Source organism: Mustelus asterias, chromosome 13 (assembly GCF_964213995.1).
Source record: "Mustelus asterias chromosome 13, sMusAst1.hap1.1, whole genome shotgun sequence".
NCBI lineage: Eukaryota > Metazoa > Chordata > Chondrichthyes > Carcharhiniformes > Triakidae > Mustelus > Mustelus asterias.
In genome coordinates, this window is record NC_135813.1 from 67,425,951 (window position 1) to 67,448,968 (window position 23,018).

The 23,018-nt window shown below is 45.0% G+C and overlaps 1 protein-coding gene across 1 annotated transcript in view; it reads right to left on the reverse strand.

The window, feature by feature from the left end:
- The window catches only part of LOC144503144 (coiled-coil domain-containing protein 60-like), a 106,254-nt gene that overhangs the window by 76,107 nt on the left and 7,129 nt on the right, over positions 1 to 23,018 (reverse strand). The window contains exon 3 of the mRNA XM_078227655.1: positions 12,366 to 12,445. Within this exon, the coding sequence (XP_078083781.1) occupies positions 12,366 to 12,445 (80 nt within the window). The remainder of the gene's footprint in view (positions 1 to 12,365; positions 12,446 to 23,018) is intronic.

The following is a 23,018-nucleotide window of genomic DNA, read 5'->3' on the forward strand; positions in this document are numbered from 1 at the left end:
AGGGGACAGAGATGGGTCTGCCAGCCCAGCATGAGCCATTCAGGAAAGGAGTGGGCAAAGTTTAGGAGACAAACCAGCACTGCTTTGGCATATGTGTGCATGGAATAGAAGGACATATAGTTATATTCCTAAATTCACTCAACCCTGTTGTAGTTACAAACAAATTGAAATCCATTGAAACAGAAAGAACCTTGTTATAATATACGGCTGAACAGAAGTCATTAACCTCGCTCCAGCAGATCTAATATGACTTAACTTTTAAACTTCGTATGTCTGAGGTGGTGTACCTGCCTGGGTCACAGGCAGTGCAGAGAGTTTTTTATTCATTCGTGAGCCATTGGCGTCGCTGCCTGGCCAGCATTTATCGCCCATTCCTCGTTGCCCTTGAGAAGGTGGTGGTGAGCTGCCTTCTTGAAACGCTGCAGCCCACATGCTGTGGGTTGACCCACATAGACAAGTAACAGTCCACTTCTCATGGTTAAGGAAAGTGAGGGGCACGCGAGATGTGAAAATAAAACTGTTTGTCTCACACTTTGAAACTGGGGGAGCAGCTGTGCCAATCCCACCGGATCTCTCCTAACTGCTAATTAAACACTGAGTCACACAGGGACACTTGCCACTGAGCACGCACCCTCAGTCAACCGTCCTCCCTGCTTTTCTAACTCAACAATAGGGGCTGATAAATGGGCGTCAGCTCAAAGAGGGAAAAGTAACATGACTGGCTGAAAATGCACGCCACCCAAAAGAAAAGCTGAACACTTTCTTTTGTCATTGCTGCATGTGTTGTATTTTCAATGCGCTGGCTTCTTTTATCGGGTTGGAGCATAGAAATTTGATTTGATTTGATTTATTATCGTCACACGCATTGGGATACAGTGAAAAGTATTGTTTCTTGCACGCTATACAAAGCATACCATTCATAGGGTACATAGGGGAGAAGGAAAGGAGAGGATGCAGAATATGGTGTTACAGTCATAGCTAGGGTGCAGAGAAAGATCAGTCTAATACACGGTAGAAATCCTGAGTTACTGCGAATGCATACACAAATGACTATTAAATCGCATGGGTGGCATGACATGGCAACCCGGTGGCACAGTGGTTAGCACGGCTGCCTCACAGCGCCAGGGACGTGGGTTCGATTCCCGGCTCAGGTGGCTGTCTGTGCGGAGTCTTCACGTTCTCCCCGTGTCTGTGTGGGTTTCCTCCGGATGCTCTGGTTTCCTCCCACAGTCCGAAAGACGTGATGGTTGGGAGCATTGGCCATGCTAAATTCTCCCTCAGTGTACCCGAACAGGCGCCAGAGTGTGGCAACTAGGGGAATTTCACTGCAGTGAACTTCATTGCAGTGTTAATGTAAGCCTGCTTGTCACTAATAAATGAATAAAAACTTTATGATAAATAAATAAAGTGCTGATAATATTTCAGCAGTGCTGCTGCACAGTTTATCTGGGTATATAATTTGCATTCACCCCTCAGTTTGGAATTCAACCCTCTGCGAAGATGCTGATAACAGCCCCACCTGGTGGATTTGGTGTTAATTGATTACAGAGAGCACTATGTGAGAGCACAGTCAACATGTTTTAATATCTACTGCAGCAAATCATTGTTTCTTCTCAGCAACTATGAACACTGTGTAAAGGGAAAAACATCCATCAGAAGAATGAATCCAGCTCTTGTAGCTGGAAGCAGTTCACATCGCTGAATGGAAGACAAAGCTGGTCACTAAAATGGTAAGAAGTCTCACAACACCAGGTTAAAGTCCAACAGGTTTATTGGTAGCAAAAGCCACTAGCCTTCGGAGCGCTGCCCCTTCATCAGCTGAGTGGGAGTTCTGTTCACAAACAGGGCATATAAAGACACAAACTCAACTTACAAAATAATGGTTGGAATGCGAGTCTTTACAGGTAATCAAGTCTTAAAGGTACAGACTATGTGAGTGGAGAGAGGGTTAAGCACAGGTTAAAGAGATGTGTATTGTCTCCAGACAGGACAGTTAGTGAGATTTTGCAAGCCCAGGCAAGTCATGGGGGTTACAGATAGTGTGACATGAACCCAAGATCCCGGTTGAGGCCGTCCTCATGTGTGCGGAACTTGGCTCTCAGTCTCTGCTCAGCGACTCCACGCTGACGTGAAGGCCACCTTGGAGAACGCTTACCTGAAGATCAGAGGCCGAATGCCCGTGACCGCTGAAGTGTTCCCCAACAGGAAGAGAACACTCTTGCCTGGTGATTGCCGAGCGATGTTCATTCATCCATTGTCGTAGCGTCTGCATGGTTTCCCCAGTGTACCATGCCTCGGGTCATCCTTTCCTGCAGCGTATCAGGTAGACAACGTTGGCCGAGTTGCAAGTGTATGTACCGTGTACCTGGTGGATGGTGTTCTCACGTGAGATGATGGCATCCATGTCGATGATCCGGCACATCTTGCAGAGGTTGCGGTGGCAGGGTTGTGTGGTGTCATGGTCACTGTTCTCCTGAAGGCTGGGTAGTTTGCTGCGGACAATGGTCTGTTTGAGGTTGTGCGGTTGTTTGAAGGCAAGAAGTGGGAGTGTGGGGGTGGCCTTGGCGAGATGTTCATCTTCATCAATGACACGTTGAAGGCTCCGGAGAAGATGTCGTAGCTTCTCCGCTCCGGGGAAGTACTGGACGATGAAGAGTACTCTGTCCACTGTGTCCCGTGTTTGTCTTCTGAGGAGGTCAGTGCGGTTTTTCGCTGTAGCGGGTCAGAACTGTCGATCGATGAGTCGAGCGCCATATCCTGTTCTTATGAGGGCATCTTTCAGCATCTGGAGGTGTCTGTTGCGATCCTCCTCATCTGAGCAGATCCTGTGTATTCGGAGGGCTTGTCCGTAGGGGATGGCTTCTTTAACGTGTTTAGGGTGAAAGCTGGAGAAGTGGAGCATCGTGAGGTTATCCATGGACTTGCGGTACAGTGAAGTGCTGATGTGACCATCCTTGATGAAGATGCGTGTCCAAGAATGCAACCGATTCCAGAGAGTAGTCCATGGTGAGTCTGATGGTGGGATGGAACTTGTTGATGTCATCATATAGTTGTTTCAGTGATAGTTCACCATGAGTCCAAAGGAAGAAAATGTCATCGATGTATCTAGAGCATAGCATCGGTTGAAGGTCCTGTGAGATGAAGAGGTCTTGCTTGAACCGGTGCATGAAGATTTTGGCATATTGAGATGCGAATTTGGTCGTCATGGCTGTTCGGCCTCTGATCTTCGGGTAAGCGTTCTCCAAGGCAGCCTTCACGACCCACGACACTGCAGAGTCGCTGAGCAGAGACTGATAGCCACGTTCCACACACATGAGGACGGCCTAAACCGGGATCTTGGGTTCATGTCACACTATCTGTAACCCCCACGACTTGTCTGGTCTTGCAAAATCTCACCAACTGTCCTGGCTGGAGACAATACACATCTCTTTAACCTGTGCTTAACCCTCTCTCCACTCACATTGTCTGTACCTTTAAGACTTGATTACTTGTAAAGATTCGCATTCCAACCATTATTTTGTAAATTGAGTTTGTGTCTTTATATGCCCTGTTTGTTAACAGAACTCCCACTCAGCTGATGAAGGGGCAGCGCTCCGAAAGCTAGTGGCTTGTGCTACCAAATAAACCTGTTGGACTTTAACCCGGTGTTGTGAGACTTCTTACTGTGTTTACCCCAGTCCAACGCCGGCATCTTCACATCATCACTAAAATGGTCCAGATTCTATGGCAGTAATGAAGGTGCAACTGTCAGTCTCTGAAACTGACAGCAACTTCTGGTGTCTGCACATGCACAGTGAACGCAGAACTCAGGAGGATTTTGTGTTAATTGATTCTACGCTTCTCCACCAGGCTGTGCTGAACTTTGTGCAGATGGCAATCAATTCAAAATCTTCAAACTTATGAAAACTTGTACTGTAGTATCACTGTTCAAAATTACTTCTTAATGTTACGGGATGTGGGTGTCACTGGCTAGGCCAGCTTTTATTGTCCATCCCTATCAAACTAACACGCTACCAGAAGGATGTGGAGGCTTTGGAGGGAGTACAGGGAAGGTTTACCAGGATGTTGCCTGGAATGGAGGGCAGTAGCTTTGAGGAGAGATTCAATAAACTGGGATTGTTCTCCCTGGAAAGACAGAGACGGAGGGGCGATCTGATTAAAGTTTATGAAATTATGAGGGGTGTAGATAAGGTGAACAGTTGGAAGCTTTTTCCCCAGGGCAGGAATGTCAATCACAAGGGGGCACAAGTTCAAGGTAACAGGGGGAAAGGTTCAGTGGAGATGTGTGGGTAAGTTTTTTTACACAGAGGGTGGTGGGGGCCTGGGATGCACTGCCAAGTGAGGTGGTTGAGACAGACACATTAGTGACATTAAAGACTTATCTGGATAGACACATGTACAAGCGGGGAATAGAGGGATGCCATCGGTTGGCCTTGATAGGACAATGTGACCGGGGCAGCCTTGGTGGGTCGAAGAACCTGTTCCTGTGCTGTACTGTTCTTCGTTCTTTCATTGCCCTTGAACGAAATGGCTTTTAAGAATCAGCCACATTGCCGAGGATCTAGAGTCACACCTGAAGCAAATTCCCTTCCCAAAAGAGCATTAGTGAACCAGATGGGTTTTGACAACAATTGTTTTATGGTCATCATTAGGCTTTTGATTTAGATTTTGTTCCATTGAATCCAAATTCCGCGATCTGCCATGAGGGGTTTTGAACCCGGGTCCCCAAAACATTATCCTCGATCTCTGGATTACTGGTCCAGTGACAATACCACTTCGCCACCACCTCCCTTTAACCTTGTTAATGAGCTGTGACTGGTATTTGAAACAGTGTCAGCCATAACTACTGCAGAAAAGCCTCTCTGGCTAGTTATATACTTGTGTAATGTCAAACTAATCCATTCTGATAAAATTGCAAGGTGGTTAATTTAATCACTTGTTACGAAAGGGGTTTGTTTATATTTCAGCTTCTGATGTGAATGTTCTAATCATTTGTTTCACTCTCTGTAAAATGTACCATAGATGTCGGCATACAAGTCAACACTTGAAGCCTCGAGAAATCTTTCTTTAAAAAAGGGGCATGACCGTGTGGGTGAGGGTGGTTGCAATCTTTGTTGTTCACCCTCTGGGGCCTACCCTGTGTGGGCATACCATGTAACACCTGCTTGATCCCTTGCATCTAGTGATGAGGTAGCAGTATGTGGAACATCCATTAGTGGGGTGAAAAATAGAGTCTGATGACCAAAGCATGTTGTCGCTGAAAAAGTGGGATTGACGTGTGTGTGGTGCCTATGCAAAATCATGATTTTGGGGGCCAAATGTATTGGGTCATCTTATACACCAGGTCGACTTATATGCCACGATATATGCCTCGGACGAGGCGATGGCCTTGTGGTATTATCGCTGGACTATTAATACAAAAACTCAGCTGATGTTCTGGGGACCCAGGTTCGAATCCCGCCACGGCAGTTGGTGGAATTTGAATTCAATAAAAAATATCTGGAATTAAGAATCTACAGATGACCATGAAACCATTGTCGATTGTCAAAAAAACCCATCTGGTTCACTAATGTCCTTTAGGAAGGAAATCTGCCGTCCTTACCTGGCCTACATGTGACTCCAGGGCCACAGCAATGTGGTTGACTCTCAACTGCCCTCAGGCAACTCGGGATGGGCAATAAATGTTGGCCAGCCAGCGATGTCCATGTCCCACAAATGAATTTAAATATAATCCATGCATTTTACATCCTAGTTTGTTGTCTGTGAGAATACTTCAATGTGAATGGCTTTCCCTGTCCGATGACATAACTGTTGGAAGATTCCTGGAGTTCCCCTTCACTTGACACCAGAGTCTAACTCACATAGGGAAAGATGAAATCCATGCCACAGAGATTGCCTAATGTCCATGGGAAGCTTTCTTCAAGGCACCATCACTTTGGTATTGATTGCACAATCTGGGCCAAAATATGAACAGGCAGAACAAAATCAATCCAATGTAAAAAAGTGTAAAGTACTTCATTTGGACAGGAACAGTGGGCAATACACATACTCTGGGAATGGTGCTGAAAGAGCCAAGGATAATGTTAAGAGACTGTAGATTTTTCATAGACACAATATATGTGCTCCTCTAATTCTGGCCTCTTGAGCATCTCTGAGTTAATTGGTCCACTATTGGTAGCCATGCATTCAGCTGCCAAGGCCCTAAGGACAGCACGGTGGCACAGTGGTTAGCACTGCTACCTCACAGCACCAGAGACCCGGGTTTGATTCCTGGCTTGGGTCACTGTCTGTGCGGAGTCTGCACGTTCTCCCCACGTCTGCATGGGTTTCCTCCCAGAGCCTGAAAGACGTGCTGGTTAGGTGCATTGGCCATGCTAAATTCTCCCTCAGTATACCCAAACAGGCGCCGGAGTGTGGCAACTAGGGGATTTTCACAATAACTTTATTGCAGTGTTAATGTAAGCCTACTTGCGACAATAATAATAAATCAAAAATAAATAGTGGAACTCCCTCCTTAACCTCTCCGTTTCTCTCATCGTCTTTCTTCCTTAAAGACACTTCCTAAAATCTATCTCTATGATCAAGAGTTTGGTCATCTGCCCCAATATTCCCTTGTATGGCTCATAGAATCCTACAGAACAGAAGGCGGCCATTTGGCCCATCGAGTCTGCACCAACCACAATCCCACCCAGGCTCTATCCCCGTAACCCCACATATTTACCCTAGCTAGTCCCCCTGACACTAAAGGGCAATTTAGCACGGCCAAGCCACCTAACCTGCACATCTTTGGACTGTGGGAGGAAACAGGAGCACCCGGAGGAAACTCACGCAGATACGGGGAGAACTTGCAAACTTCACACAGAGTGACCCAAGGATGGAATTAAACCTGGGTCCCTGGTCCTGTGAGGCAGCAGTGCTAACCACTGTGCCACCCACAGTGTCACATTTCCACCTATGATCTCCTGTGAAGTGGCTTGGGATGTTTTATTATGTCACAGGCACTATACAGTTGTTATTGATGCTCAGTAGATTCAACCAGTGCAGCACAGCGATCAAAAAAGGTAGTCAAATGTTGCACCACAGAAACAGAATTGTGAAATACAAGCAGAAGATGCCATGTTATAGAGAGCCATGGTCAGGTCGTACCTCTGCTTACTGATAAAAAAGGGAAACATTCAAACATTTGAATCTGTGGAACTCTTTGCTGCAGAAGGTAGTGGAGGCCAGGTCATTGAGTGTCTTTAAGACAGAGATAGATTAATAAGGGGATCAGGGGTTATGGGGAAAAGGCAAGAGAATGGGGATGAGAAAAATATGACATGATTGAATGGCAGAGCAGACTCAATGGGCCGAGTGGCCTAATTCTGCTCCTATGTCTTATGGTCTTATTTGAGACAATACAGTCACATAAGCCAGAAGATTGATTCACAGAATGGAAGGTCTGAATTATAAGGAAAGACTGGATACTTGGAAGGTGATATCTAGCGCCATAATTAATCATAAGAACTAATGTATGAAAATTAAATCTAGAAACATTGCTTTCAAATAAATTGCAGGAGTAAATCAAGAAGAGATCACAGATTCAAGCTTGTAAAAGGCAAACTTTAGGTTTATAACAGGAAGTTCATCATACATTCAGAGATTAATCAGCACATGAAAGAGGTCCCCAGATAGGCTGCAGGAGGTGAAGATCCTGCCATAAAAATAGAAAATGCTGGAAAAACTCAGCAAGTCTGACAGCACCCTGGGTCATCCAGACTCGAAATGTTGGCTCTATTCTCCCTCCATGATGTGGAGATGCCGGCGTTGGACTGGAGTGGGCACAGTAAGAAGTCTCACAACACCAGGTTAAAGTCCGACAGGTTTATTTGGTAGCACAAGCTTGCGGAGTCTTGCTCCTTCTTCAGGTGAGTGAGGAGTTGTCAGCTCTTCACTCACCTGAAGAAAAAAGAAGACTCTGAAAGCTCGTGCTACCAAATAAACCTGTTGGATTTTAACCTGATGTTGTGAGACTTCTTACTGTTCTATTCTCTCTCCACAGATGCTGTCAGACCTGCTGAGTTTTTCCAGCATTTTCTGTTTTTATTTCAGATTCCAGCACCCGCAATAATTTGCTTTTATATTAGAATGAATGGTTTTGATATCAAGAGGAGATTCCTGTGCACAAATGTTAACAGTTATTTTAGTTGATTTTGAGGGGGTTTGGACATTTTTTTAAAAACAGCAGGAATCTTTAGATATTTCTGGATGGGTGAAGTAAGGTGGACGAAAGGATCTTTTTCATCTGTAATCTTCTTGTGATCTGATACTCTGTTTGTCCTCCATGCTTGCAACATTATCGATACCACTATCGTCCACACTCAAGTGAAAGTCCATTTTCTGCTCCTCCAAATACACCGTTCTACATTCTCCCCTCTAGCCCTTGCATTTTCACGGTGTTGGAAATCAAGAGTCAATTCCAGTCTTTGCATTCTTCTCAGGAACTCAAAAGCATGAAATTTCTCATCTCTCTCACTTTTCCCTTGCTTCCACAATCTATAGGTTTTTAAAATACAAGATTAGTGTCATCTCACCGCTGATCCCAATTTGCCTCAAATTCTCTGCTAACTTTCAACCTTGCACTTAGTGCTCACTTTGAACTTCTGAATGAAAAATACAAGACTGGTGTTCCATCAGTCTCGTGAATAAATCCATCATTCATTCTACGTGCCAATTGATGCAAGTTCAAGATGGCACTGGAATGAGACAACTTCTTGCGAGCTGTCGCCAACATACCCTCTATGCTCTTAAAACTTAACACTACCTCCTTTAAACTTTCTAATAATGTTCTGATCTTTCTCTACATCCATCCGTGACTGCAACACTATATTCTGCACCCTCTCTTTTCCTTCTCCCCCATGTAGGATCATAGAAACCCTACAGTGTAGAAGGAGGCCATTCGGCCCATCGAGCCTGCACCAGCCACAATCCCACCCAGGCCCTATCCCCGTAACACCACATATTTATTCTGCTAGACCCCCTGACACAAAGGGGCAATTGAACATGGCCAATCAACCTAACCCGCTCATCTTTGGACTGTGGGAGGAAACCGGAGCACCCGGAGGAAACCCACGCAGACATGGGGAGACCATGCAAACTCCACACAGACAGTGACCCAGGCTGGGAATCGAACGCAGGTCCCTGGCACAGTGAGGCAACTGTGCTAATCACTGTGCCACCCCCAACTCTATGAACAGTATGTTTTGTCTGTATAGCGTGCAAGAAACAATACTTTTTACCGTATCCCTGTATATGTGACAATGATAAATCAAATCACTTTATAGCAAAGAAATTGCAGCCGGAGGTGCAAAACAAAAATTGTTCCCACTTTTCATCCTTTCCTCGTTATAAAACATTACAAAGGTCTTCAGTGAGAGAAGCAATTTTTAAGTTAAAGTGCAGCCTAAGAAATGGGAGCCCTCTTATTAACTCAGTTATTCATAACTCAACCCTTGAACTCGCTCCTATTGAAATGTTGGCATCAAATGTGTTAAATTCCTTAATCTTAATTAATGCTATTCTTCGCTTCTAATTTCCAGATATATTAAACCTTCTTCCATTTATTAAGTGCTCATGAATTCCTGATCTATTCAATCTTGTTTTAAAGCTTCAGCAATTATTGTTAATAAAACTATACCTTAGAGCAGTCTCCTCATTAACATATATTATGGTTCACAATATGTGCAGTTAATTAAAGAGAATTCAAAGAGGTTGAAGCAAAGATAGACCGTCTGTATTCATCAATCAGCTGTCACCCATTGTTCAATTCTGGAGCCAGTCTAACCATGACTTCCATCTCTTCCCCTATTTTTATCCTCTGCTCTTCTGAAAAAGTGCTGGCCTACTCACCAGCAGTTTGACCAAGCTGCTATTTTTCTGGTCCCAGCTCCACTACATTGATGGAATGGCCCACTAATATTCATCGAGATGCCACAACTGGCGGCACAATGGTTAGCACTGCTGCCTCACAGCGTCAGGGTCCTGGGTTCAATTCCCGGCTTGGTCACTGTGTGGAGTTTGCACATTGTCTGTTGTCCATGTCTGCGTGGGTATCCTCCGGGTGCTCCGGTTTCCTCCCACAGTCCAAAAGACATGATGGTTAAGTGCATTGGCCATGCTAAATTCTCCCTCAGTGTTACCCGAACAGGCACCGGAGTGTGGCAACTAGGGGATTTTCACAGTAACTTCATTGCAGTGTTAGTGTAAGCCTACTTGTGACGCTAATACAATAAATTTTTCAACAACTGTTCTGGGCCCAATCCTACCCAATGCCCACACCAGCATTGGATTACAATTAAGACAATTTCTGGCAAAATGAGAGCCAACAGGTTAAACTGTTTCACTGTCCAGAATGAAATCAGTTAACACACACGCACGGATTGAAACTTGCATCTTCATGGTCTGTACTATCATCTCACATTGTGCACTTGCCCACTCGCCCACTTGGGCTGGTATAGAATGTGCCATTTTGTTTTCTTATCTGATACCTCAGACTACGAATCGGAGCTTCATCGGAAGGAAATATGGGGGTGACTTTCAGCAATACGTTGAGGTGTTGAAGGTCCTGCAAGGTGACCCAGACTGGGGCTTGAGCTGAAACATCAGCTTAACTTTTGCTGAGCACAAGGCTCCATTTTGGTAAAGGAGTTCAAGCCAGCGATGGGAACGGGCATTCAGAGGTCCGTTACACAACCGATTGTTCCTTAAAATGCTTGCTATAACACATTGAAGAGGCTGCATGACATTAATGTTTCCCCAACTCCTCTCCTAGCAGCAGCTAATCGTTAGGAGGTAAGCTTGGTATTGATGTTGATTTCACCATTTCATGTTCAATGCTGCAAAGAAGAACTCCAAAACACATCGGGAAGACTTCCTGGAACACCTCGTCAAAGACTCTGCCAGTACTCGAGCAACAATTGTTACCGAAATTCTCTTAAGGACCTCACTAAAAAGACCAAGTTCGGTGCTACTCCACCTTATATAGTCACCTGGTGAGAGAGAGAGTGGGCATTGCCATTATGCTGCAGGATGAGGAATGGGAAGAGGACATGAGGCCAGGCAGTGCAGCAACCGCTGCTACAGGAGAGCGGCAGGGGTGGGGGCAGTCAGGGAACTGACGTGGCATCCATTTACTCCACAAGCACAGACATCCTCCTCCTCCTCTGGACCCCTTCCACCAGTATGTAAGGTGCTATATCGGAGAACCTCTACACCTTCTCCCTCAGTCCCCGAGCCATCCTAAAACGCGCTGCCAGCCAGAGCACACCTCACCTTCAGTCAACTGGATGCAAGGAACTAACATATACCGCTCCAGGAAAACGGTTTCTAATCAGCATTTCAGGAGCAAGACGTGCAGGTTTCTGGTTTGGTAGCTCCAGACACGTTCAAATTATGCTCATCAACCAACAGGAACAAATCATTTGGGCTAAATCCAGGCGTTCAAACCGGCTCATCACCCAATTAGCAACTCCTTTCACCCTACGTAAACCTCAGAGTCTATTTTACTGGAGGCAAAATTGAACCTCATATTTTTCTAATATCATCAGCCTAAAATAATGATGTATCATAGAATCATAGAATCCCTACAGTGCAGAAGAGGCCATTTGGCCCATCAAGTCTGGACCAACTTTTTCAAAGAGCATTCCACTCAGGCCCACCCCTCTGCCCTATTGCCATAACCCCACTCATTTACATTGGCTAATCCAGCTAACCTACACATCTTTGGAGTGTGGGAGGAAACCGGAGCACCCGGGAGGAAGCCCACGCAGACACGGGGAGAATGTGCAAACTCCGCACAGTCACCTCACCCAAATTCGGAATCGAACCCGGGTGCTGTGAGGCAGCAGTGCTAATCACTGTGCCACCCTAGGTTAGATTAGGAAGCAAGTAGAAAAAGTATTTACTAAATTTGTATAATAGACATTAGGGTTTAAACAAGTCATTGGGAATAATTTTAGTGATGACCATGTAGCTTTTGAGTTCTTTCAATTTAAATTGTGAATTACTCCCTCCCTTCCTGAATGTACTGACTCCTTGTTGTAGCCCAAGTTCTAGTCATCATTAACATACATGGACTTTTAGCTAGGGTTTTTGGTTAGCAGGTATTCTGGTCACTAACCCAGCCCAACCGTAACCCAGCCCAACCGTAACCCAGCCCAATCGCAACACAGCCCAGGTGGCACGGCGACTATTTAAAGCATTAAACCACAGATCTGGCTCAAGATCAACTAACTAAAACCTGGAATCATCCCGTGTGCATTGACTAGCTTAACTACTCACTGAGAAATTGAGCAAGTTGGCACTTTAACCTCATCATGTGCTCTTACCTGGTATGAGACAGATCCTTACGTATGGTCTTCAGGTCTTTCTCCTTGTACTTCAGATGCAGCAACTTTGCTGCGAACATCTGCAGAATCAGAACACATTCCTATAAATCACTGCGGCCTTTACACTAAGCCTGCCTCCAATGACAAATTTTAAGAAAGAGCTTTATCCATGTTGAGATGCTTTGGACAAAACACCTACAAAGACACAGAGTCGACAATCCGTTTCCATCACTGTGGTCTAGAGGATACTGTTAGTTCAGAATATCATACTTGTCTATGAGTCATTTTGATATGACAATTTCAGGCATGAACCTTTCAAGTTGAAGGTGCACTCAAGGAGTCTCTCTCCTCTGAAATGTATTTTGTAATGTTTTCAGTAATAGTGAGTTGCTTGAAATTTGAATTATATTTGTGATAAATCATTCAAACAGTTTTTTTTTCAAACTACCAAGAATTGAAGGCGAAAGGAAATAGTCCAAGATACCATAACTGAATTATTTATAGTGACAAGTCTTTGACAGCGAAAATATTGTCTGTCTCATGCGATATAATCTCACATTTTATCTCAAGAGAGATCAACACAATGCAAGTCATGAAAGTACACCTTGGTGACAGGACTTAACTAGGCCAGTGGAACAGACTTAACTAATCTCTGAAATATCTATGCTTGAATCTGTTATTGACTCTTCAATTTCCAGCTATTCCCTCTTCACTCATCCTATCTTCATTTGTTACCCAGCAATCCTGGACAATCTTTAGATTAATAATGCACCCGAGCTGAGGACAAACAGGGCAAGTGCAGTATCACCAGCCTCATTTCAACTGAGGTGGGGTAACTCAGCACAATGCACAGGGAAATCATAGAACCATAGAGTGCAGAAGAGGCCTTTCGGCACATCGAGTCTGTACTGACACGCAAGAAACTCCTGACCTCCCTAATCCCATCTACCAGCACTTGGCCCATAACCCTGAATGTTACTAGCTGTCTATTCAGGTAGACTTTTAGGATCCATGCCATTCTTCAGAGACCAAGGATTTCTCCTGGTGCTACTGTTAACACTCCTCCCCTAACTCATGCTGCGAAAAACTGATTCATTTAACTGAGTGCCTCTTGCACAGAAGTGTTGTCACCTTTGACATTATAACAGTCGGCACTGGTTTTTAAAAGTTATTCATGAATGTTTGGAGACGTTAAAACAAGAGAGAGCACAATATAACTTCAAGTAATATATTGTCAGATTGCAGAAGAAAAGGCATCAACTGATACTGAATTTATTGCCTCAATATGAACAATATATTCCAAACACTTTCTGATCCGATTATCTTCATCACATAATTGACCATATTGTAGCAGCTAGTTAGTTTCAGGACATTTGATAACAAATTAATTACTTGATACAAGAGGATTACTTTAGCTGCCATGACAAATGAACCAAGAACCTTCAGATGCATGTCTTTCATACACCATTTAAGAGTCTCTGAGCCAGCTGACAGAAGGCAACACAGGAGGTTGCTGTTTGCCTAATGTGGATCGCACACCTCCTCGTGAGGGCACATGCCACTTTCCCATGTCTGCAGAGCTTTGCCACCAGCTGGCAACGCTCGAGATCCGAGTACCCACGTGTGCGTTGGAGTACTGAAATTTAACCAGCCCAAGCACAACTGCTCAGATCATTAGCAAAGAAAGCTGTTCCCAAATCCCACTGCATGCCCATTGAGGATACTGGCTTGAATGGTTAACTGCAATTGAGTGGAGAGAATCACAACTCCAAGTAACAGTTTAAATGAGATTTATTGGGGAATGAGAACCTGAGCATAGATTCAGAAGGGAGAGAAGCAAAGCTGGAAATGGAAGGCAGAAATAGTTAGCAAGCGTAGATAGGGGCGGCATGGTGACATAGTGGTTAGCACTGCTGCCTCACTACGCCAGGGACCCAGGGTTCGATTCCCAGCTTGGGTCACTGTCTGTGTGGAGTTTGCACATTCTCCCTATGTCTGCCTGGGTTTCCTCCGGGTGCTCTGGTTTCCTCCCACAGTCTGAAAGACGTGCTGGTTAGGTGCATTGACTCGAACAGGTGCCGGACTGTGGCGACTAGGGGAATTTCACAGTAACTTCATTGCAATGTTAATGTAAGCCTTACTTGTGACTAATAAGTAAACTTTACTTTAGAAGGCAGAAGAAACAAGGCTAGAAACTACACAATGAAGGAGTTTGGCAGCGCTCATTCATTTGTACTCCAATGCAAAGAGCCTAGTGCATACTTCAGATGAGCTTAGAACACAGCTAAAACATTTGGAAGCAAGGTTTTTAAAATTCATTTACAGGATGTGGGTGTCACTGGATAGGCCAGCATTTATTGCCCATCCCTAGTTGCCCTTGAGAAGGTGGGAGAGAGCTGCCCTCTTGAACTGCTGCAGTCTCCGAAGTGTAGCTACACCCACAGTGCTGTTCGAGGGGGAGTTCCAGGATTTTGACCCAGCAACAGTGAAGGAACAGCGATATATTTCCAAGTCAGGGTGGCGAGTGATTCAGAGAGGAACTTCCAGGAACCAGCTGCCCTTGTCCTTACTGATGGTAGTAGCTGTGAGTTTGGAAGGTGCTGTCTAAGGAGTCTTGGTGAGTTCCTGCAGTACATCTTGTAGATGGTACACACTGTTGCCACTGTTTGTCAGTCGTGGAAAGAATGAATTTTTATGGAAGTGGTACCAATCAAGCCGGCTGCTTTGTCCTGGATGGTGTCAAGCTTCTTGAGTATTATTGGAGCTGCATTCATCCAAGCAAGTGGAGAGTATCCCATCACACTCCTCACTTGTGTTGTAGATGGTGGACAGGTTTTGGGGAGTCAAAAGATGAGTTACTCCAGTAATGGAACCCCCAGAATGTTGATAGTGGGGGATTCAGTGATGGCAATGCCATTGAATGTCAAGTGGTGCAGGTTCAATCTTCTCTTGTTGGAGATGGTTATTGCTTTGTATTTGTAGTTCAAATGTTACTTGCCCATTGTCAGCCCAAGCCTGGATATTGTCCAGGTCTTGTTGCGTTTGAATATGGATGGCTTCAGTATCTGAGGAGTTGCGAATGGTGCTAACATTGTGCAGTCATCAGTGAACATCCCCACTTCTGACCTTACGATGGAAGGAAGGTCACTAATGAAGCAGCTGAAGATAGTTGGGTGTAGGACACTGCCCTGAGAAGGAACTCCTGCAGTGACGTCCTGGGACTGAGACGATTGACCTCAAACCACCACTAGCACCTTCCTCTGTGCCAGATACAACTCCAACCAGCAGAGGGTTTCCCCCTGATTCCCACTGACTCCAGTTTCACTCGGGCTCCTTGATTCCATACTTGGTCTAAATGCTGCTTAGATGTCAAGGACAGTCACTCTCCCTCAACTCTGGCATTCAGTTCTTTCGTCCATGTTTGAACCAAGGCTGTGGTGAGGTCGGGAACTGTGTGAGCTTGGCGGAACCCAAAGCGAGCATCAGTGAGCAGGTTATTGCAGAGTAAATGGTACCTGATAGCACTGTTGATGATCCCTTCCATCACTATCATATCTATAACTGAAACTTAAAGAAGGACAAGATTGGCAGTTCAACATTCCAGATTACAGGGTTTTCAATTGGGATAGAAATGGATATCTAAAAGGAGGGTTTCAATATTAGCTAAAGAAGCAATTGCAGCTGCGAGGACTATGACACATGAGTAGGATCTTCAAAATAGGGCATGTGGGTTGAATTGAGGAAAGAAAAGGGCAATTGCACTGCTGGGAGTGCACCATAGATCACCAAATAATCAGAGGGAGACAGAAGAGCCAGCATGGGGGATTAGAATCACAGAATCCCTACAGTACAGAAGGAGGCCATTCGGTCCATCGAGTCTGTACCGACCACAATCCCACCCAGACCCTATTCCCATAACCCTCAATTACCCTACTAATCCCCCTGACACTCAGGGGCAAGTTAGCATGGCCAATCAACCTAACCCACACATCTTTGCACTGCGGGAGGAAACCGAAACACCTGGAGGAAACCCACGCAGACACGGGGACAAAGTGCAAACTCCACACAGACAGTGACCTGAGGCTGGAATCGAACTGGGTCCCTGGCACTGTGAGGCAGCAGTGCTAACCACTGAGCCACCGTGTTGCGGATTTGACTGAAGAGCTCTTTTTTAGCTAGCCGGGATAGGAACCAACTTCTGAGCTGTATATACCTAAGACTTTGATTAACTGTGAACCTGGATTAACAATGGACTGTGGACACTGCTCAAATAGTTTAAGCTCAACTTTGGATGTGGAACGAAATAGGGATATATTCAACTTGATCTTGACAATTGTTTTGTCTAAGTTTATACCAGGTTTAACCTTCAAATTAAATTTTCTACAAAGGCTGAAAGTAACACAGAACTTCAGGCTGGGGTGTACAAAAGAGGTATTTAATTTTCAGTCAAACAATCATACTAAGGAATTGTCTACATTCTTAGAAATTCTCTGGAATTGTTGGAATTCCCAGAATATGACACCAAATAGCTCAGGGCAACAAAAGGATAGAGTTATCTTTCAAAAGTATTAGTGAAAGCCTAATGGGAAATAGAAATAGAATTTGTCCTCAGTTTGTAAAAGGAATACATTCTTTGGAAAGGTAATTATATTAAGGGTTTATCTACATTCACACAGAAATGTACCGAAAGTTAGCAATCAACCTCATGCTGAAAAATTAAGCAGCTTAAGAATCCTGACCAGAATTTCAATCAAGGACACACTTCACAGAAAAAAACAACAACCCTCCCACTGCTTCACTATCCCAGCAACTTATATCTGCACACATTAGCAATATATGACATATCTGCATGCTTGTCACCAAGGGCATTATTAACAATTCCTTTATGCATTTCTATCTTGTAGCAAACATGCGCCACTGTAACCGTACACAAGGCAACACACAGTCAGAGCATGAAGTACAAAGGGAACCCTCGGGTTCGAGCCCGTAGAAGAAAGAAATGCTATTTGATTGCCAATACAATACTGTTGCTAGCAAGGTACGTACAACGAATACTGCCACTTACCACATTTATCATATCTTAATATTCCCAAGTCCCTTCACTTACACACACAGGGCTGGAGCAAGGCTTTGTAATACAGAAGCTGGATCTATCAGAAGCGTTAATGTTTCTTTTGTGTTGGAAATGGTGGTGAGGAGAATATTGAACCGCCGTACATTTACATAACCAGATTTTCATTTTATGTGTGAAATTCAATGTTACATTCTATCAATAAAGGATATATCTGGCCCACACAATCACCACCTTCTCAGCTGAATAACCCACTTAAGAAGTTCAACACCATCCAGGATAAAACAGCTCACTTGATCGCATCCACCACCGCCAATAAACAGTGGCAGCAGTGTGTACCAATTTACAAGTGGACAGGTCTGGGGTTCAGGAGGGGAGTTATTTGCTTTGGAATTCCCAGTCTCTGGCCTACTCCTGTAGCCACAGTATTTACAGTTGGTTCAGTTAAGTTTCTGGTCAATGCTGACGTTCAAGGATGATAGTGGGGGATTCAGTAATGGAAATGCTGTCGAAGGTCAAAGGAAGATGTCCATTGCCTGGACATCTTCGGGCGGCACGGTAGCACAGTGGTTAGCACTGCTGCTTCACAGCTCCAGGGTCCCGGGTTCGATTCCCGGCTCGGGTCACTGTCTGTGTGGAGTTTGCACATTCTCCTCGTGTCTGCGTGGGTTTCCTCCGGGTGCTCCGGTTTCCTCCCACAGTCCAAAGATGTGCGGGTTAGGTTGATTGGCCAGGTTAAAAATTGCCCCTTAGAGTCCTGAGATGCGTAGGTTAGTGGGATTAGCGGGTAAATATGTGAGGGTAGGGCCTGGGTGGGATTGTGGTCGGTGCAGACTCGATGGGCCGAATGGCCTCCTTCCGCACTGTAGGGTTTCTATGATTCTATGATATTTGCGTGGTGCGAAAGTTACTTGCCACTTAGCGACCCAAGCCTGAATGTTGACCAGGTCTTGCTGTATAGAGGCATGGATGGACTGCTTCAGTATCTGAGGAATTGCAAATCGAGTTGAATATTGTGCACTCATCAGAAAAACCTCTTCATGGTGACATTATGATGGAGGAAAGGTATCTGATGAGTAGCTGACGATGTTTGGCCCTAGGAGATTTCTCCGGGGAACAGTCCAAAGATGTGCAGATTAGGTGGATTGGCCATGCAAAATTGCCCCTTAGCGTCCCAAGATGTGTCGGCTGGGGGGATTAAATGGGGTTACGGGGATAGGGCAAGATGGGCCTGCATAAGATGTTCACTCAGAGAGTCAGTGCAGACTCGATGGGCTGAATGGCCTCCTTCTGCAGTGTAGGGATTCTATGAACTCCTGCAGCGATATTCTGTGGCTAAGATGATTAGCCTCCAACAACCACAACCATCTTCCTTTGGGCTAAGTATAACTCAAAGCAATGTGCTTTCCTCAGTCGCTTAAACTTTATTGAGACCCCCTGATTAAATGCTGCCTTGAAGTCAAGGGCATTCACTCTCACCTCACAAAAACTCTGCAGCGGAGCCCAAAGGAAGACTGATGTCTAAATTAGGTCACCCTTCCAGGAACTCTTGAACAAAGCCAGTGCCAAATATAAGTGCTTTCCTATGGACTTAACCGGGGACGTCGAGAGGGGTACACTGAGATTTGGGCAGACCCAGGGCCTCCGTGAATTTTGTCCAGGTTTAAACTTGGAGAGGACTTTCCATTTTCACTGCAGAGTGTTAACAGGCAACAGTGATGAGTGATGAGCCCAAATCGATTGGCCTAGAGACGGGTGCCTGAGCCTTCAATGCTAGGAGGGACAGCATATCCCACTGGTCAGCCTGGACGGGGAAGAATTTATAAAATGCGTACAGGAAGGTTCTTTGGAACAATATGTTGACAGTCCAACTAGAGAGGGGGCTATACTGGACCTAGTACTGGGGAATGAGCCTGGTCAGGTCATCAAAGTTTCAGTGGGGGAACATGTGGCAAATAGTGACCACAATTCTGTAAACTTTAGGATAGTAATGGAAAAAGATGAGTGTTGTCCTATGGGTAAGGTGCTGAATTGGGGGAAGGCTAATTACAGCCGGATTAGGTAGGATTTGGTGGCTGTTGATTGGGAGAGGCTGTTCGAGGGTAAATCCACATCTGGCATGTGGGAGTCTTTTAAGGAGCAGTTGATAGGACTGCAGGACAGGCATGTGCCTGTAAAGAGGAAGGATAGGAAAGGTAGGATTCGAGAGCCGTGGATAACCAGTGAAATTGTGGGTCGAATCAAAAAGAAAAAAGAGGCATACATGACGAGCACTGGAGGAATACAGAGAAAGTAGAAAAGAACTCAAACAGGGAGTTAGAAGGGCAAAAAGGGGTCACGAAATGTCCTTGGCAGACAGGATTAAGGAGAATCCTAAGGCATTTTATAAATACGTTAGGAACAAGAGAGTGATTAGGAAAAGATTCAGACCTCTCAGGGACAAAGGAGGGGAATTATGCTTAGAACCAAAGGAAGTAGGTGAGATCCTAAATGACTACTTTGCATCAGTATTCACAAAAGAGAGGGACATGTTGACTGGTAGTGTCTGAGAGAGATGTGTTGACCCGTTAGAAAAAAATCTCAATTACAAGGGAGGAAGTGCTAGGTTTTTTAGGAAACATTAAGACAGCCAAATCGCCAGGGCCGGATGGCATCTATCCTAGACTCCTCAGGGAGGCAAGAGATGAAATTGCTGGGCCTCTAACAGAAATCTTTGTCTCTTCGCTGGACACAGGTGAGGTCCCAGAGGATTGGAGGGTAGCAAATGTGGTCCCGTTATTTAAGAAGGGTAGCAAGCATAACCCGGGTAATTTTCGGCTGGTGAGCTTGACGTCCGTGGTAGGGAAATTGTTGGAGAAGATTCTTAGAGATAGGATATATGCGCATTTAGAACTGAATAATCTCATTAGCGATAGACAGCATGGTTTTGTACGAGGGAGGTCATGCCTCACAAATTTGGTTGAGTTTTTTGAGGAGGCGACAAAAATGATTGACGAGGGGAGGGCCGTGGATGTCGTCTGTATGGATTTTAGTAAAGCGTTTGACAAGGTCCCTCATGGCAGGCTGGTGCAAAAGGTTAAATCTCATGGGATCAAAGGTGAGCGAGCTAGATGGGTGGAGAACTGGCTTAGCCACAGAAGACAGAGGGTAACAGTGGAGGGGTCTTTTTCCGGTTGGAGGTCTGTGACTAGTGGTGTTCCGCAGGGCTCTGTACTGGGACCTCTGCTGTTTGTGATATATATAAATGATTTGGAGGAAGATGTAGCTGGTGTGATCAGTAAGTTTGCGGACGACATAAAGATTGCTGGAGTTGCGGATAGTGATGAACATTTGTCAGAGAATACAGCAGCATATAGATAGGCTGGAACATTGGGCGGAGAAATGGCAGATGGAATTTAATCCAGAGAAATGCGAAGTGATGCATTTCGGTAGATCTAATGTAAGGGGGAGCGATACAATAAATGGCAGAACCATCAGGAGTATAGACACACAGAGGGACCTGGATGTACAAGTCCACAGATCCTTAAAGGTGGCAGCACAGGTGGAGAGGGTGGTGAAGAAGGCATATGGCATGCTTGCCTTTATTGGACGGGGCATAGAATATAAAAGCTGGCATATGATGTTGCGGCTGTATAGAACGTTGGTTAGGCCACATTTGGAATACTGCATCCAGTTCTGGTCACCACACTACCAGAAGGACATGGAGGCTTTGGAGAGAGTACAGAAAAGGTTTACCAGCATGTTGCCTGGTATGGAGGGTCTCAGCTATGAGGAGAGATTGGGTAAACTGGGGATGTTCTCCCTGGAAAGACGGAGAATGAGGGGCGACCTAATAGAGGTGTATAAAATTATGAAGGGCATAGATAGGGTGAACAGTGGGAAGCTTTTTCCCAGGTCGGAGGTGATGAACACGAGGGTCACAGGTTCAAGGTGAGGGGGGCAAGGTTCAACACAGATGTCAGGGGGATGTATTTTACACAGAGGGTGGTGGGGGCCTGGAATGCACTGCCAAGCAAGGTGATTGAGGCGGACACGCTGGCATCGTTTAATACTTATCTAGATAGCCACATGAACAGATTGGGAATAGAGGGATACAAACGAATGGTCCAGTGGGCACATGAGCGGCGCAGGCTTGGAGGGCCGAAGGGCCTGTTCCTGTGCTGTATTGTTCTTTGTTCAATGCCCAACTGAAGTTGGGGCAACCCTGACAAGTAAGGTGCTGACCTGCCACAGTCCATCTGCTTCAATGGGTCTTGGAGCTCAGAGTCTCTACTTAAGGATTCAATCGCATAAGGCAAACAAACAAAAATAAAGAAGATGTCAACTCTTGAATTGGCAAACCAGAACATCAGGACCACTTGCATGAGGTTAACAGATGGCTTGTAACTGGTTGATAATGAGCACAAGACAGCTGTATTGGCATCACAGACTGAATATTGACATAGCCAAAGACCAAGTTTAAAGTTTCTTTATTTATTAGTTACTAGTAAGGCTTACATTAACACTGCAATCAAGTTACTGTGAAATCCCCCTAGTCGTCGCATTCCGGCGCCTGTTCGGGTCAATGCACCTAACCAGCATGTCTTTCAAACTGTGGGAAGAAACTGGAGCACCCGGAGAAAACGGAGAACTCAGAGAAAAACATGTAAATGTGCATCTGGCATTGGAAGATTTGAGAGAGAATGCATGAGATAGCGTAGGCTTCACTGTGAGGAACTCACTGCTGTCAATGATAGAATTCCCCACAAATGGTTCAGAACATGTTCACTCCATCCACCTCTCAACTCCAGAGCCAGTTAATCTCATGAGTATCTGCTCCAACACTGTGTTTCCCAGGGGTGAAAGACCACTTCAATGAGGAGCTGGACACTACTATCAGCAGAATCTCCAATTCTGCCTTGGACCTCATAGCCAGGGGAAGATAATTGAAAACAGACAGAGATGACTTCAGCTTTTCGCTGCCAGGAGTTTTATGTAACTAACATCTTCTTTCAGAACAAACCATGCCACAAGATGTCCTGGAGATGTCCAAGATCAGGACATTGAGACTAGCTGGATATGATCATCACAAGATGTGATTCTCTGAACATCATTCTCAACACATATAGTGCTGACTGTGTTACAGATCCCCCCCCCTAGTGTGCACAAAGGTAAGGATACAACTCTTGAAGATTTTTCATTCAAAGCAGAAATGCCGTCCTCATATCAATGTCAGTCATACTGCCCATTCAGAGAAATGCCAACAGTTCTGCCACTTGATTGAACAGATACCCTCAGGCATTCCCACAAAGAAATGATTTGGAACATGCTTTCAGACATACCTTCAATACAGCAATCTCAACAGATGGGAAGCAAGAGATAAAAACTGCTGGCTGGTTCAAGGGAAACATTACTGTGATGGAAGCCAAGTAGTCCAATCATTAATGACAAGAGAGATCCAAGTGAGAAGACTCTGAATGCTCTAAGCATAGCTCAAAGTGGAAGTCCAACAAACTGTTAGGCAAGGCGCAAATGATGACTGGTTACAACACTGTCCAGATGCCCTTCAGCATGAGGGACATGCATGAAGAGATCAAAAAGGT